We start from the raw sequence: 18,893 nt of genomic DNA on the forward strand, positions 1-18,893 counted from the left end.
ATATTTTAAAGGGAAGTCCTTTTTTATTTTTCATGGAATAAATAACAACAGTGTTGATAATTATCTTCCATAGACAAGAATACATGATTTTGACGTCCCTTTTTTCCCCCATTTTCTCAACATTTTCTTTTCTGGTTTCTTTATTGATTAATTTTTCAAAATACATTCCATTTCCCCCTTTTTTTTAAAAAAAAAAATCTTCCTTGGTCCCTTTATTGACAAGATATCAAATATTTTGTACGACTGTTTTTTCCTGAACTTCTATTTAGTGCAGTTTAGAGGAAAGAAAGAACAAGAACCTTCTACCTTAACCTTCCCTCCATGAGTGTTGGGGAGTACGTTGCAGCAATTGTTGAAACAATGCGATGTGGGCTTACGCAGCAATAAATGCATTATAAGCGGCATGCCTGTTGGGTTGAAAGTGTACTTATCTGCTAGTTTTACACTTTTATTGTGAAGTTTTTTAGAATACTTTTAACTTAACTGTATGGCAGTGACGAGAGTTTTGAGTGTTAGTGAAATGGCGAAGCCAGATACAAGTGGCGCAAGCTATGGAATGCGGTAAGCTGTTTCAACAGATGGTAAGATTATTCGCTGTAGTTTACCTTAACAAAAAGGAAAATAAAAAAGGACTGTAGTTTATTTTTGCATCCACTAAAAATATTATTTTAAATGAAAGCACAATATATACCATTCATATGTAAATAGGGATACATTAATACGAAATTAAATGTATCCCTTTTTATATATGAATGGTATATATTGAGTAACACTGTTAAGCCTTGCTTCCATGTTAATAAAAGATTAAAATAAGACCCTGTTCGAGGTGGAAACATTGCCTTTTTAGTGTATATATTTTTTATACAATAAATTCTGACTTGGTCAGTATTTTAATGTTTTATATATATTGAGCTTTCATTTAAAATAGTATTTTTAGTAGAGTGCAAACAAAATACATAGTACTTTTTTCCCCTATTTTTGGCAATAATTTTACTATTTTCCCCCTTTTTAGAGATTTTTTTTTTCCCTTTAAAATCCGGTCTATAAAGATCACATTTACTTTTAATGCTAAATAATTAATGATGGCCCTATCTTTGCGGGAAGTATGACAACCTTGGACCTACAGATACAAATAGATATATTTTCTAAGAAAAGAACTATGGACTTTCTCCATACCTGTACTATTGCCCCTTCTTCATGGGGCAGTCAAGAGATCACAAAGTGACAAAACAAGTCTGCAGCAAATTGAAAATTACTATAATCATTATTTATCAGACAAGATATGAGATTATTCATGGTACAAACAATTTACCAAAGGACATTAAACTCACTTAAAAGTTGTTTCTCCAAGCCCAAGAATGTATTCCAGAAAGACTTGGTATGGTATGAATGTTTCCCCAAGCCGCAGTGTGCGATCAGGATCACCCAACACAGGAAGACTGCCCTGAAATGAGAGGAAAACATGGAATATGAATTAATGAGGACAATATTGTTTAGAATTAGTCTTTTGGTGATCATACAGAATTTGTAGCTTAAGAGAAAAGTTCATAAGTATTAAATTATTCATTGCCGTACTCGTTCACTTTGTGTTATTCAATGCAGCAGGAAAACATTAGCTAGAGTAGTGGTTCCCAAAGTGTGCGCAGTGGCTGGCTTACAGGGGCACAGTGAAATGTTCCAATATTTTCACTGAAATGACACTTACGTCTTAGTCTACACATGGTCTTAGTAATTTTTACATAAATGTTTCTGAATTTGAAATATGTGTTTATTTTTTAACTTAAGCCAAGCAACCTAACCACAGTAACTCAGTGTTGCAAGTGTTAGATAGGCCTACATTCCGACTTTAACGCCGTGGAAAAGTTTTGAAACACTAAGGGTGCCATGAAAAGAAAAAGTTTGGGAATCCTTAAGCTAGAGGGATGTTTAGTTGAGCCTTGGGGTTAGGTGGGGGAGCCCGTATGCAGAGGCGAAGCATCCGGTCATCGGGAGATGCGGCGATGACAAAGCAAAATAATAAAAAAAATTGCTTTTTAAATATTTTAGAGAACTAAAAAATAAGTCAGAATACTCGCATATTTGAGCGAAATTAGTCACTCGACTCATTGGTACAGCTAGAAATACGCAAGAGATTCGCTAAGTTTAGCGAATCGAAAGGAGAGCCCAGTTCTACCCCCGTGCCAAGCCGTCCCGCTACGTTTCCTGTTGAGTGCAATGGTGTCAGGTGGGCCAACTCATCGCAGCAGGTCTGCAAATCCAAGGTCCTTCCACTGCTTTTCCCCCACTCTTGAAGGTCTGGTCATAAGAGGCCTTTTTTCAGCCTCCTTGTTTACAAACACGGCAGGCTTTCAGTGACGTCATAAGTAAGCAAAAGAATAAATTTCCCCACGGTTAGTGCTAGAAAGAGCTGGGGGGGGGGGGAATTCAATTCAATTCTCCTTTTCAATTTTTCTTTCTTTTGATCCTGCGGTTCAAATATCGTTTTCTGAAAATAATGTTCTTACTTTACAAAACACAAAGTACTTCAATGTTGTTTTGTGTTTACTATGCTTATGAATGGCAAGACTGATCAAGATATTTGTTCTCGAGGTGACAGACATACTTACTTAGACAGAACCTTTTCCCTAACACATCTTACTTTCACACCAGAGATGGTCAACATCATCAGGATTCCGGAAAATTTAAAATCTCGATTCGGAAATTTTACTACCCAGATTTTGGAGAGACACATTTAACATTTTTTCCATTTTTTGGATGGAATTTAAGAAAGTTTAGTCTTCCTTATTTTACGATCATATACAACGTAGAAGAAAATTAATTTGGCCATCTCTACTTCACGTCTGTACGAACAGTTATCATTATCAATGTAGAAATCCTACCCTCCCCCTCCACGGTTGAAAGATTGACCCTGACGTTTGGCAAGTCTTGCGATGACTACGTAAAAATGTCACGCTTCGCCACTGCCCGTATGATTCTCCATGGTGACAATGACACAGTTTCTCATTTATGCTTTGCAACAATTTTACTACCCCTCCATCCCCCCTCACTTCAAGCTCTGATTCAATGTGAGGTTCAATTATCGAAACCACAGTCCAACGAATCAGTAGACAAAGTCTGTACAATCATTAGAGCAATTTTATTTCTTACAAACTCGTGGCATGTAAGAGAAAAATAAGGAAAGTGATGGACAATTTGTCTGGTAAAATACCTATATATCACACTGTCAACTGTCAGGACAGAAAACACAAATGTCAGTGGCAACCATGATTCTATACTGTACAGTTTCAGGGGTAGAGGATGTAAAGTGTCTTTCTTTGAGAGGATGTCAAAACGAATATTCAATTAGAACAACTTTTCTTAGTTATATTTTGTCACTGAGGTATGATTTTGTACTACAAGCCTCCAAAAATGTGGCATTTTTATCCCACAGGTACCAGGGTTGCCAGACGTCCTGTTTTTAGAGGGCTGTCCTGTAAAATTAATATTATATTTAATCTTATATATATATATATATATATATATATATATATATATAAATGGATGTATGTGTATGGGTGTGTGTGTGTGTGTGTGTGTGTGTATATGTTTGTTCCGGCATAACTCTCGAACGCCTGGAGCAATTTCAACCAAACTTGGAACACGTATCACTTGCAATCTGGAAATAATATTTTTGGGGTAAGACACCCCTGGCACCCCTAGGGGTGGGGTGGGAAGGGGTGACGTAAAAATAATCGAGAACGACCGATATTAAATTCCTCACAAACAGACATCCGTGACTCTATGCAATCCCGCACGACGACAGTGTTTCTCGGGTTGTCTAACATTCAGGCTGTGTTGAGAATGGAAGTCTTCGTGACACTTCCAATGCGGTTCAACTTCATCACCTATCGGCATGGGGGGTGAGAGGGGATGAAAAATAAATTGCCACAAATGACATAGATTAGTGTCGAATCCATAGTTTTCGGAGTCGCTAAGCTAATTGGTGGCATTCACTATCACATTTAAAATTAGTTACATTTTACACTATAGTTAGAATTCATTATTTTCCTGTCTAATACAAGATTGGGATAAATAAATACCTGGGCAACGCCGGGTTATCAGCTAGTGTGATATAAAAGGATAGTGTGTATTAAAGTGCATATTATTGTTGGAAGTTGATGTACAAAATCATTTTTTAAAAAAATTCTCTTTCACTTTGTATTCGCAAAGGAGAAATGTGGAAACCATTTTGTGTATGCAACCACACATTCATAGTTGGCGGCATGTACCAAAACCAAAAGGACACAAGTGATATAGTGCCAGCAAAGAATCCATCAAGGAATTGCCCGACTGCCCCTTTCCTTCAAGTTATGCATGGATACATACTATGTTGTATGTTTCAATTTGTGCCTTTTCATCCAAGATATAATTTCAACGTTTCGTGTGGTGGTTTTCACAATCCGAAGGGTGGTCGCTATCTTTACTGCGCAGTGAATCTGTGACGCATGGTTGCATACATACGTAATAGAAGATTCGTTTTTAGAGGACTGATAGCATGGAATCAAAGCCCGGAGACAAGATCAGTGATTCTTATCCACACACTCAACCTCTTCCCTACAGACACTTTTAGACAACATCCTAATATTCTTCCCAAAGGCCCAATTTATGATCATTTTGTCACAAATTTTAGATATTCAGACCCCTTCAGATGGTCAATTCTGGATAAGACTTTCAGTTTCTTGTTCTAGGTCTCGTCTAGTCACATAAGTCTCCATTTTAAACTATGATCTCGGCACCATCCTCACAGTCCAATTCCATCCCTTAATTTGATTGATTGATTTAGATATTTTGCTTCGCTTTTCTGCCACTCTTGGCTAATCACGAAGAGAGGGTGAGTGATTAAATTGGCGAAGGTACAGACAACGGCAAAATAAATGGTATGCGAATTGTATCCCCATTTTCCCCAAGTCTGTTTCCCAGAATATGATGATCATGAATTCAAACAAAAACGTGAATAAGCAGAGGACAACATTTGCTTTGCATCAACAGAATTCCATTTCTTAAAACAACACAGGATGCAGAATAGAAAAGAATTAAAATAGTGATGGACAATTTGCCTACTATTATCTTTGCCGTTGGCTGTACAATCACCAAGAATACCCTTGCTCAGGACGGGATTCGAACCTTGGATCACTGTGCTACATCACTCTGCCACGGAGCTCGGCTCCATCGCTTGAAAACACACAGGATCTAAAATTGATAGATTGATTTGTTGTTTTAAGTCCACTTTATACACAGATAGGCTAATCGGGACTGGGCCTAAAGGTTAAAGTGGATTCCGAACCACTATGTGCCTCCACCGGGAATCGAACCCGGAACCCCTATGCGACGACGTTACCACTAAGCCATCGGGGAGGCCCACACAGGATGTAAAAGAAATTAGCAACGGACAATCTGCCGACGTCAATATACGCACGATTAAACTCGCAGACGACAACATGGAGACGCGCATCATTTACCACATAACAGCACACGTGCAAGGAAAATAACGGCAGCCATATCGTGAAAGCGAGAAGCACTTCACCACAAACACACACCACACAGCGATCGACGTAAGTCTTCGGGCGCCGGTACTTACCCCGATGGAAATGTCGGGAACTGCAGTTGTGCCGTGGCTAAGCAAACTTCACAGCCCGGTCTCCTAAAAGCTCTTAACGTTTCGGAAAGGAGCCGTGTCTGTCGCCAAGCACACCCTTCTGCCACGCAACCCGGGCTGACTAATCTTAGCGCAGCCAAATTTAGTCGCATCTTCGGCCCTGGCATTGAGTAACAATGACCCCTTCGACTGACGTTCAACGACTCCCTCTGAAGTTAAAAAACGGAATTGTTTAGCGAAATTGTAATACGTATTAAACTGAACATAACTGAGGATTGACAAGAATGGATTAACAAGTTAACTTGATTTTGGATGGGGAAAAAAGGCGCGAGAATATTATCTGGGTGGGTAAATAGTCCGTTCTAATTTCGCTTTATGCGCAGAGAAGCACTCGGAAACTATGCGCAAGGTTTGGGGAGGACAGGGGGAATTCCCCTCCACCAACAATCATGGCCACGAAAATCCCCCTCAAATATCCGTGGAGGGGAGTTGTTATCACAACAAAAGATAAGCAATTAGTTTAGACTTTAAATATACGTACTTTACTAAAGATAATATCGAAAAGACACATAAAGTAGTGTGGTTGTAAGTGCTGAACGCTTTCTCTCTCAAGATACCACAATAGTTCTATACCAATAATCAGTAGCGGCGATTGGGGGGGAGGGCAAGGGGGGCAGTTGCCCCACACTTTTTGCCACTTTTACTCCCGCACTATACTAAACCTCATATACCAATGAAAAGTAAACTGTTCTTGACCCCCCCCCCCCCCGTTTTGGAACCCAATCGCTACCACTGCGTGCATTAAAAGTAAAACAAGAAGTAAAGACAAATATGAGTATGAAATCTAATTGATTTACATCAACAGACAGCAAAAGCTAAAGAGGAACTTATACATAACAAATTTATTGACATCTTTAACCAGGTAGTAAAGGAATTAGTTTGCTCCATTATAAATATCACACATTAATTCCTTTATATGTATTTAACAATAAGAATATTCTTAATTATTTAATAACTTTTATATTTGATAACATTATAAATATGTATGTGTCTAGATTAACCCACCAGTCTTCAATGATTTCGCACTTGGTTTAAAACGATGTTCTAACAGAGAAGGTGCCACAAAAGGTTCTTGGGGAGGCAAAGGGCACATTCACTATACGCCTAAATTCAGTACCATACCAAAACATTGGGCTAAAAGAGCATATCTACTTCACTCATTTCACTCTTTAACCCCCCCCCCCCCAATTCCTGACGAATACCTGGACTCCCAGGAGGAGTACTGATGTCCCTCCCAGTGCCTCTTCTACTGCTGGCCTCCAGCATCTTTCCCCATCCTATCCTTTTTTGGAATTACATTAACCACTGACTTGCCCTTCTCCTTGTCCTTATTTATATCCTGTATTTATGCTCATATATCTTGCTATTTCTTTTCATTTTGTATTTAATCCTCTTTTTTCTCTTTTACTTATTATCTAACCACTAACCATCGTAGTGATTTCCTTTTATACTTGCAGATTCTAACATCTGTGTCAATGTACTCTTAACCTTTCATTTTTATATTTTATTATTATTATCATCACTTTCCTCCTTGTTTGAATTTGAATTAAAATATTTTGGGTGCGTCAGCAGAGGCTATTTTGCACCCGTCACACTATACGGGGTCCAGCCAGTGATGTGCGTCTACGCGTAAACAACGAAAGTCTACATTCTACACATGGACTATTTTATACACGTAGATGACGTAATCTATGTAAACAACATGGCGAAAGGTGATAACTTAGCAAAGGGCGCCGTGGAATGAGAAGAAAATTATACTGCGTATCAGTTGCTGATGTGTGAGGACAACTTTTCATACTTTTTCTTCCAAATTCGAACAATTTCTCACCTAGGAAGAGACCTAATACACGAAATATTCTAGTGTTTTATGGGGAAAAGACCACTCTTGCCTCACGACTGCCATCTGTTGTTGTTTTTTGCATACTATTTAACTTCTTCCATAGTTGATAATAGAAGAGAAGAGAAATTTTGTTCTAAATAGGATTCTTTTCATTTCGTTAGGAACCAATATAGTTGAAAATGTCACTTTCCTTTCATGAATGCCTTGAAAATTAATTTTAATGCACTTTTTGCTCATTAGTTCGTTCTACTGTGTAACTAACATATAAATTATACGATAAGGGGGGAGGGTTTATTTAAGGTACCTGGGCATAAGCTCATACCTCCAAATTTATGCGAGTGAAGGATGGGCATCTTCGGGGGGTTACCCCCCTTTATTAATATTCAAATACACAGCTTCGATATCTACTTCCTCTTCTTTGCTGGGAAGACGGTATGTGGGACAGACGAGCCTTTAAATCGTAGGTTCAGTCCCGATTAGCCATTATGTGCATAAAGTGGACTTAGAAATAAAATCAAACACGGAAACAGCCACGTTTATGTATTCAGAAATAAGGTATTGCCGCTAATCTAGGGGGACGGCCCTGTTTGGCGCCCCCTGAGGATGGAGCCCCGGGGTAAGCCGCCCCTGCGCGTAGCACGAAGGCGCAAAAGCTTATACATGATGTAACAGCAGATCTAGCACTCCCAGAAATAGAACAACGACGCGTAAAAACAGAAAATGTGAATCAGCCGTGAGAGATCGGATGCCAACATTTCACGGCCCACGACCACAGCGCTACGTAGGCTAGACTTGGCTAACGATTCATCGAGGTAATATTTTGCTGTAAATCTTTTCGAAACGCGCTTGATACGATAACGCTGCCAAGAGTTCCCACGCAAATTCTTCATTTTATTCACCGGTAAAAACCCCATGAAAGCTTTTCCGGTTTCCACAAAGGAAATATTCAAGCTTATAAAGAAACATGCCTTCGCAAGCCTAGTTTTTTCTAATTACACTCTGAACAAGGGACTAGAGCAGTATTTAGGCGTTTATTTCGGGACGTTGAAAATGTTGCTGTTGTACGAATGAAAGTCAAAGGAAAAATCTTAAATTGGTTCTGTTTATTACCTAGTAGATTTCTGCTTGTACCGTTGCACAAGTTTCCTGCATACACAAAGCCCGTAGCTAGAATTGACCTCCAGGGGGGGGGGGGGCTCACAGGTTATCAGGGGGGGCTTTGTAAACAAAGTCCATTTTTCAAAAAGTTTAAAAGTGTTAAATGAAGGTAAATTGTGTGTGTGTGTGGGGGGGGGGGGTAATTAAGTTACATAAAATTTAGAAATATACAAAAATATCGCTTGAAGTGTTCATTGACTGCTATTGAAATCATCCCTTACTACACAATCTATACTACTTTTGATTATACAGATATTTATAATCACACAAAAAATGTACAATATTCAATTCAATCATAGTGCCTACCAGGGGCGCCGACTTGTCAAAATTATTGGGGGGGCCTCTGATCACTGAAATAAATTAATGAATGACTCGCTCTCTCCCTTTTTAAAGTTTTGATCTCAGTGTTCGGAATCACGTAAAAGTCAATGAATTCCTCAAAAATATCAAAATTTTTATTCACAGTTCTAATGCAGAATATTAATATTGTCCACGAATGGATATTTCATAAGTTTCGTCAACCATAATAGGAAAATATTCCCAACTTTTAATATCTGCTACCACGGAGCGCAAAACAGATCTCCCTAATATATGAATGATCTCGTTCTGAATGTCATGTTAGAGCCATTTGTAGCCCAAAAGTCTCATCCACTACCCTAGTTCATGCACATCGTCTTTTGAAACTCTTTTTAGTAAAAATTTTAACAATACTCATAATTACATACTTAGTATATAGTAATTAGTCATGTGTTTTGCTGTGTCTGGTCATAGCCCCCCCCCCAAAGTTGATGGTTTAGCGATCTCAGCCCCCCCCCCCCCAAAGTTGATGGTTTAGCGGTCTCAGCCCCCCAAATTGATGGTCTAGAACATTTCAAATGTGTATTTAAAGTTACGTTCATGTGGCACAATTCTGAGTAAACTTTACAAGAGAAGCAAAATAATACATTAGATCCTCTAAAGCAAAATTATTTGGGGGCTCTGCCCCCACATCGTTAACATTGGGGGGGCTAGAGCCCCCCCCCCCCCCAAGCCCCATGGAGTCGGCGCCTATGGTGCCTACAGTACATTCCATCCCCGGCCGAAGCAATGAAACTCTCCTTCGTTCCCAAAACTTGGGATCTGTTGACCTTTGGCGCAGATGCGGAGGGAATTTGCATAATGAAACCTAAATTAACAGATTTTTGTCTAAAAGGGGTAGCGAAGGTACAGATAAATAATGTAATAGCAGCATTCATGTTAAATGTGAATTTATACTTCACCAAAGTTGTGAGCAAAATAATATGTGCTGTCTACATCTTCACTGCAAACAAATTATACAAAGTAGTTTTACCTAATGTCAAGGGAGCTGATAGCAGCTCCAGGGGGGGCTCAGCCTCCCCTGGACCCTGCCTGGCTACGGGCCTTTATGCACAGAAAGACTAATCGGAACTGGACCTACAGTTTATTTAAAGTGAGATATGCCTTTCATATATGTTGTCAATTTTTCCTCTTAGGATATTTCAGCCAAAGTTTTCTTAACGTTGCTTTCCTGTCCCTATAGGCTAATCGCGACGATGAGGATGAATGATGAAAGTCGATCGAAATGGCCAGGCTCGAACCTGGAACTTCAGGTGGCTGAAAAGTGGCGTAACCTTCAACCTTTGGAAACGTGACAGACATCTTATGGTTTTCATGTTATCATAGTTGGATTAAATTGATTGACTGAATTGTTGTTTTAAGTCCACTTTATGCACAGAAACGCTAATCTGGACTGGACCTACAGTTCAAACCACTTCGCCATCGGGCAGGACCGTTATCAAAGTAGGAGTAAAAAGTAAAGTTGTCCCCTGTGCCTTCTACAGTACCATGAAAGCACATGGGGGAGGGAGTTGAGGTGATATGGTCAGCATCACACTCCGGATGTCTTTACTCCAGCAAGCACTGACTCATGCGAGGTTGGGTGAGCCACAGAGTCACTTGTGCACAGACACTAAGGAAGAATTCCCATCTGAGATCACAAATCCGGGTGGTAGTCAGAATTGAGGCACTTAAGGTATTGTAGTTCCAGTTTTATGACGTCACGTATAGCAGCGGAAGAAAAGGCTAAAAATAGCAAGAATTCCCAAAATAGTATGAAAACATTTCCGGGAACGGTTGTCTCGAAGCACTACTCGAATGTAAACACATCACATTCCAGACTAAATTCGAGGAAATGAAATTGCATAGCCTTTCAGCAACTACTCGGCTTAATCTCGGAATGAAATCCCAAGACGTGGGGAAACACGGAAGCAGCAGACAACATCGAACGCAGCTACCTATGGCGCTGGCGACGGGTGAAATGATAAGCGCGATATCTGTTTACGTTCCTCGCAAATAACAAACCAACCGAGATGATGCCAAGGGTCTTCAGCAGCCAACGAGGCCTTTGTCTAAGCTGGCAGTCCATCAAATCTTGACACATTCACTTCCTGGATAGAGCATGGACCGAATTTCAGACCACGCACAAATAAGCAGTGATGCATCCGTTTGTTTTACTAATTAATGTTGCATTTCTTTCACTCTTGGCTAATCGCGACGACGCGGATGAAAAGATAAAGTGGATGAAAGGACACATGGACGACGTAGCACAAAAACCTCACACAGGATTATACTGACCGTGGATGGAAAATAAATTAAGAGTATTTGAAAATAAAATCCTTAGGAAAATATTTGGACCTAAAAGGGAGGCAACAAGGGGCTGTAGCCCCTCCCAAAATTTTGAGAAAAGCAAAATAAAAAAGGTGTTCCCCTGTGCTTAGCACCACGCCATGAAGGCGTATAGGGGGTGCGGGGGTAATGCCCCACACTTTCTTGATCCGGTCGTGAGTGGGGGTGATGTGATCAGCATCACGCCCCTGACCGCCTTTACCCCCCAGGGTTTCCCCCCATGTTATTCGACGTTGGGTGGGCGCCGGGGCCGCTTCCAAAGTTAGAAAAGTTCCCGGATTTGAACCGGCCGGGAATCGAACCGGGACCTTTAGCATGGTAGCCAGACACGTTACCGACTGAGCCACCGCGGCCAACATCAAATGAAATCAATTAAGAACTCGGGAAAACTCAGAACAAAAACTCCCATAAAATGACCCCGAATACCAATTTTACCTTTGAACAGTTTTTAAAACTGTAATTACGATATATTTCATAATATATCCCGCCCCTATATCCACTTTTACAATTCCAGCCTGAAATGGGGAAAAAAAATCCTGCGTATGCCAGTGAATTGTTTGGTTGATTGAGTTGGCGTTTTAAGTCCACTTTATGCACAGTAAGGCTAATCGGGATTGGACCTACAGTTTAAAGTGGGATCCGAACCACTATGTGCCTCCACCGGGTATCGAACCCGGGACCCCTTGATTACAAGGCGACGACGTATGCCAGTGAAACAAATAGTTTTGAAGAGTGATCTTCGATATAGTTGAAGAATCTTTCAATAGCGTCTCCTTCTCTTTTCCGAGACTTCGATAGGTATATCACTATCAATTATTGACCCGTAAATCTTTAAAACCATTACAAAGCTACTTTTTGATCGCCTCTGCTTTGGGATGCTCATAAAAACAAAGCAGAATCTCGTGCGTAACTGCTGCTTCCATCTGCGGCGTAAGTTCTCGGCACGCTCGCTAGATGGCAGACGAGTGCAAGCTTTCTATCGGACTGGCAAGAAGAATGTTACATATCGGTTTCTTGTTGCACCGCATTTGCACAATTTCAATTTAATGAACTTCACTACTGACTTGTGTACATAGGCGTGCGCACGAGGGGGCAAGGGGGGCAAATCATGGACGTCCACATATTTTTTCCACGGAGGGATAAGCAAGGTATTTTCCATGGGGTATATTACCCCGATAATAGTGTTGCCCACTCAAAAAACACCACTTGAATTTGAAATTATCGCATTAATGTAAATTACTATGACTGAAATCAAATTATACGTGTGAAATACCGGGTGTCCCAGAAGTCTTTCCCCGATTACAAACTTTATTCATATCCGCTATATGTAAGGTAGAGATGTGAAAGTGGTGCCAAAATGTTGGAAAACTAACCAAGTTTTTTTGTTCCAGGTTTCAGTAACGTGGCTGTAGTGTAGCAGTGCCCAGGAAACCGGATATGTTCACAAATCAGGAAAAAGCTCAGTGTGTCCCCTGGTATCATTAGGCAACAAAGCCTGTACAATTTGCACTTTGTATGCACGAAAAAATAAAAGTTTGTGTAAGATATCATAAAGATAAACTTTTTGGCTGATGTTTTACGTTGTTTGAAATCGCTGAGGTTGATGGTTCGGCCACTTCTCGGTAAGTCAGCAACAGATTCTGTGGTCCTGAACTTGTCATACCACGACTTAATGCTCTCGACATCGGGCGGCATCTTTCCATAAGTTGTTTGAAAGTTCCTCTGCACTGTTATTGGTGACCGGGTCTCGTGACACACTGAGATTTTTCCTGGTTTGTGAACATATATATATATACGTATATAAATACGTGCGTTACAATGGTTGCGAAAACCAGTATGCAGCTCATAGAATTTTGGGTATGCGTTTATTTCAATATTTGGCTGCGGGCCACAGAAAATCTTAATCGGGAAACGTTCCTGTTATAGCTATTTTGGACAGGAACCAAAAAATGTGCGAAATAATAATCCCCTCTGCAGGTGTCGTTATGCTTGAATACATTATTATCTGCACGGTTTGATTTCATGCGGGAACGCAGCTAAGGAAGACAGTCAAGGGGTGGGGATGTCAAACTCGAAAAGTTTATTTTTCTGCAAGTAAAATTTCTCAATTTGGAAGAGCAGGGTCCCGGGTTCGAGTCCTGGCCTGGGTATGGGTGTTCTTTGCGAGTGTCCCTTCATCGATTTCATCATATCATCACTCATCCTCATCGCCGCGATTACCCAAACGTGGTAGAAAAGCGAAGTACAATAAAGCAAATCAATCAATTCCTGAAAATTGACAATATTTGCGTTCCCAGTGGACGATATGCGTACATGCGCACCTATATTTTCTGGAATAAGCTCACGTCTGCAGAGAAATTCAGCAAAAAAGGAAAAATAAAATCATCTGAACGATTGATGTCGTTCGAGAAGGAAACTGAAAAAAAAAGTTAGTCACGTGATGCTGGTCGAAGACCGAAGCATTCCTTGTCTGAGGACCGGCCTGCGCGGTTATTTTGGACCCGTTGCTTCTATCTATGGTGACCACGAGTGTGCTGGTCCCGTCGGGTTGAACGCCCGCTCGATCCTCTTAGTGCAATGCCTCCCCGAGTGCATCAGTCAGCTGCTTCTCCATATGCATCTCCCGGAGGAATTCCAAAAGGCTCTTCCGTGTCCTATGCGAGAGTGATTCAGGCTCTTGGTATCTGTGTGGTGGGGGATACGGGTGGCTGAGGGGGTTGGCCATAAAATTCTGATTTCAAATTATCCGATGCCCGTTTCGGACCAACGGATAATCCGAATATTCGGATAGTACAGACAATGACGTATTTCGGGGGGTCCGGACTCCCCCCCCCCCAAAGAAAGACTTAGCAAGTACTAAAATGTATTTCTCAACATTTGTTGTACTATAATCAAGGGTTATTTATATCCTATGAACTTGGAAGACAAGGATTATTATACAGTAGAACCTTAATAACTCGAACTTGAGGGGGGAAAAGAAAAAATCGAGGTATTAAGGATTCGACTTACCAAGGTTCGAGTTATTGAGGGCCAAAATCGCCGACTTCGAGTTATAGAGGTCTAAAGTTTACTGACCCTTCTGAACGTCGGCACTACGTATGCCTATAACGTATGTTGATCACCTGACATTGTACGTAAGCACCCTACGCTTCGACTTATTGAGGACCGTGCGACTAAAACTTCGAGATATAAAGGTGATTAGAATTTAACTTCGACTCCTAGAGGTTTTTCATACTCTACCTGCGAGTTATTGAGCTCGAACGGCATCCCATAAACTGTACATAAATTCGTCTTATCAAGGTTTTATTCGAGTTGTTGAGGTAAAATTAGTATTGAGTGTAATGGACAATTCAAGGGGATTACAAAAAATTCGACTTATCAAGGAATTCGAGATGTTGAAGTTCGGTTCCACTGTATTCGGATCATACTGCTTTGAAGGGCACTATTACTTATGAAAATATACATATAATATTAATCAGGGACATCCATTATAATCATTCAATAAATATTCAATTCTCTATCTATTTGACATTGATTTCCTTGTTTTTATAGAAATTTGACGATCTTAAGTACAAACAAGATAATAAATATATGCTGTTATATTTATATTCTTATACCATCTCTTTAAGTATTCATATAATAAAAAATGCAATATTAATAAATTTACATTTTCATGGTGGCCGCGGTGGCTCAGTCGGTAACGCGTCTGACTACCATGCTCAAGGTCCCGGGTTCGATCCCCGGCCGGTTCAAATCCGGGAACTTTTCTAACGGTGGAAGCGGCCCCGGCGCCCACCCAGCGTCGAATAACATGGGTACCTGGGGGGTAAAGGCGGTCAGGGGCGTGATGCTGATCACATCACCCCCACTCACGACCGGATCAAGAAAGTGTGGGGCGTTACCCCCCACCCCCTATACGCCTTCATGGCGTGGTGCTATGCACAGGGGAACACTTTACCTTTACCTTTTTTACATTTTCATTAATATGTAATTTAATTATTATGTAATTGTTTTAATTTAAACATTACTATTATTATTATTTCTGAGACACTTGGTTCGCCCCCCTCCCCGAAATATATTTCTAAATACGTGCCTCTGTACATATATATAACACTAATACAGTTATTCCTGATATCCGATTCAGATAATCTGTGTATTTAGATCGCTATTTACTTTTCCAAGTTCAGTAAGCTATTCTGGTAACAATGGTGTCTGAAATTAAGGAAATATTTACCAAATAAACTGTATCTACATTACGTTTATTCCTTTTTATGGCGGAAACATTATACTGAATTTAGTATTGCAGAGATATAGGCAAAAAAAAAAGTTCGCATTTTAAAAATAAGCAGTGTGTCCGTTGCACGGATGCACAAACAGATTACATGAAAGGTTTGTAGCAAATCCGCACATTAGGATAATGCACAGAATATGATATTTCGGGTATCCGGATACTTCACTTTAAATCCGGATAAAAAATTCTCCGACGTGACACGTCGTTTCCCATTTATTGTTATTAATTACCTTTTCTCTTGTACAAATGTTTATTGTTCTTAAATCTTAATTTCTGTAATTTACCTATCCATGATGTCCTCCTCCGTAGTCGAGCGGGTTAAGGCGTTCACTCGTCTTGAGATCGTTCGCTGCGGGACGGCGTAGGTTCGAATCCGGCTCAGGTCGGAATTTATTCGGCCTACGTATAGGGCCGGTGGCAACCCACCATCGTGAGGAAATTGGGAAGCTCCGAGTGAGTGAGCGTAATCCGGTCGAGACGACCTACTATAACGGATGGGGATACGTCGGGCTGACCCCCCGACTATTCCAATACTGGTTGCAGATCTCCTCGCTTAGAGGTGACGAGAGAAAGTGTGGGAGGGAGACCGGCAGTCGGTAGGTATGCCCAGACCCTTCACGGGCTGTTGCGCAAAGGATTATTTATATATTATTACCTATCCAAGATAATGTCAGGATAGTGACTAACCTGCATATACTTATCTTGTTAAGAGCTGTTGCCATGGCAATTACGAGTGTGTTTTGTCTTGACTTTGAAGTTGGGGCTCGGGTTTTTGAATAGAGTGATCAAGTTGAATTATAAGAAGTTTAATTTCTTTGAGTGACATGGATTATATGTTACGCATATAAGTATTTAGTTTGCAAAGAAGTAAAATAGACTTCCTTTTTCTTAGTGCAAACTTAACTTTGATTTTTATTTCACGATCTAACAGAGAGATATTACCCCATACCCTGAGAGGCTTCACGCGAATGCTTTGGAGTCTTTCATGTGAACTTATTATTTGCTCTTTTAGTTAAATCATGTTCTTTTGACTAAAGAACGTGTCAGACGTCCGGTTAAAATTTTATTAGGATTTGGCCATCCGTAGTGGAAACATCGGAAACTGATTGATTGATTGACTTGGTTGTTTTACGTCGCTTTTCTGCCACTTCTGATTGCGTGACGATGTGGATGGGCGATATGACGAAGGGACAGTCCCACACCCAGGACCCCCGGCGTCGTAGCAAGCTGTGCTAACCACTCCACCACGGGAAACATCAGAAACTATTTACAATTTGGCAAGATTGATCTGCAGGGGGCGCGCGTTACTACACCAGGGATCTTGGGTTCGAAAGCCGGGTAAGGAAAGGAAGTATCATACTGTCTGCTCGTTGTATAATCACTAGCGTCATATGAAAAAAAATGCACCAAGTTGAATTGATTTAAATCTGGTTGATTTAATCACTTTAAATAATTAATTTATAGAATAATGTACAAAAGTATTAGTATTTTGTAGAAAGAAAAGTGGCAGGGGAGAATTGGATGAGAAAGAAAAAGAGAGGTGGTTTGGAATAAGGAGTATGGGGAAGACCAAGAAAAGATATGCAAAGTGCTTAGGAAAGCGGGCATTAAAACTTACAGGAAGGGAGGGAGAAGCATCTTAGGAATAGCGAAGAATGCAAACAAAGAAAAAGGGAAACAGAGAAGAGGAAGGGATTATCTACGAAGTGAAATGTAAAGAATGTCAGAGTGTGTACATAGGAGAAACGAAAAAGAGACTGAAAGATAGGTTGAAACAACATAGGGATGATGTACGACTTAAGAGAGAGAGAAATGCGATATTTAAACACACGAGAGAAACAGGACATGACATAGAGTGTGATGAGGCTAAGCAGATAGAAAGGGAGAAGAGAATGCTAGTGAGAAAATGGAAGGAAGCCAAGGAAATAGAGAAGAAAGGTGAAGAAGACATAATGAACTGGAATGGGGGACTGAAGATAAACAAAGAATGGAAGAAGGTGTTAGAAAGAGTGGAAAGGACAAGAGAGAAAGAGAAGAGGAGAATGAAGGAAATAGAGCGTGAGATAAAGAGTCCAACGACATTCACTTTCAGGTGAAAGTACAGTTGACTAGGGGAAGCCACCTACTAGAATGTTCCAAAACAACTTTCTAATAGTCTGGAGGGGAGTAATGTTTGTGTATATATATCGTCCTGTTTTGTACCTTGTTACATTTGTACTTGGTGCAGAGTCTGAAGAAGACCTTGCTAGAAGGTTGAAACGTTACGTTTAGTTTATGTTTTCTAATAAAATAAATTTCTGCCTGGTCAGCATATTGAGTTTTTCGTATTTTGTAAATATCAGAATCACTTTTGGTGCAAGTACATAAACCTTGTAATTATCTAATGGTGTATATTAGGCTCTAAGAACGGACACAAAATATATGAAATGATGGAGTGAAGCTCACACAAAAGGAAATTTAATATATAAACTGTAAACACACTTAAATTTCTCTTGATTTAAAATTCAATAATTTTTACAGGCAAAAATAGCAAACATTTTGTACAGAATAATATACAAAATACTAATCATGTTAAACAGGAAATAGTGTCAGCATCATTAAACTGTAAATAAACATGTTACAGTATCAGAAAAAAATGTATATTTACATACAATCAGATTAATAAAATTCAAATATTTTACAGGGCCGTTATCCACCCTAAATATACATATGGGTGTCGGGAGGGGGTCGAACCGGTCTGTCGCCTCTCCCCCGGAAACTAACATTGTTAATTTTAAGTTACACAAAAAACAGAAAGCTTACCGATTGACTGTAATGGAAATTTTGGGTGCGTCAGCACTTGGGTTGTTTGTACCTGTTAAAATATCCTGGGTCAAACCCCATATCAGAACTAAAATCGACAAGTGTCTCTCAGGACTAAGCAACGCCGCGCATAACGGTAGAGATGGGGAGAAAGCGAGTGGGAGGAGCGAAGCAGTGCGCGCTGCTGCAAACGGCTGGTAGCTGCCCCCACTTCCCCTCTCATGTGTTCTTTGGTCGAGACCCTCGAGTCACTACTTCCGAAGAGGACTCGATTACTCCACAGATTCTTGGGACAGAGTATAGGCGTCTTCGCCTTGTAATCAAGGGTTCCCGGGTTCGATACCCGGTGAAGGCACATAGTGGATCGGATCACACTTTAAACTGAAACGATCGAGCTAGAATTTTCGTTCATTTGGAATTCT

General features: G+C 40.3%; 1 protein-coding gene across 4 annotated transcripts in view; it reads right to left on the minus strand.

Annotated features, from left to right (window-relative positions):
- The window catches only part of LOC145978209 (uncharacterized), a 101,096-nt gene that overhangs the window by 36,469 nt on the left and 45,734 nt on the right, over positions 1-18,893 (minus strand). For all 4 annotated transcript variants that reach the window (XM_083110658.1, XM_083110655.1, XM_083110656.1 and 1 more), the window contains exon 4: positions 1,332-1,444. In XM_083110658.1, coding sequence (XP_082966784.1) covers positions 1,332-1,444 — 113 coding nt within the window. The remainder of the gene's footprint in view (positions 1-1,331; positions 1,445-18,893) is intronic.

The sequence above is a fragment of the Lepisma saccharinum genome, chromosome 24 (genome assembly GCF_977018435.1).
Source record: "Lepisma saccharinum chromosome 24, izLepSacc3.1, whole genome shotgun sequence".
NCBI classification, from domain to species: domain Eukaryota; kingdom Metazoa; phylum Arthropoda; class Insecta; order Zygentoma; family Lepismatidae; genus Lepisma; species Lepisma saccharinum.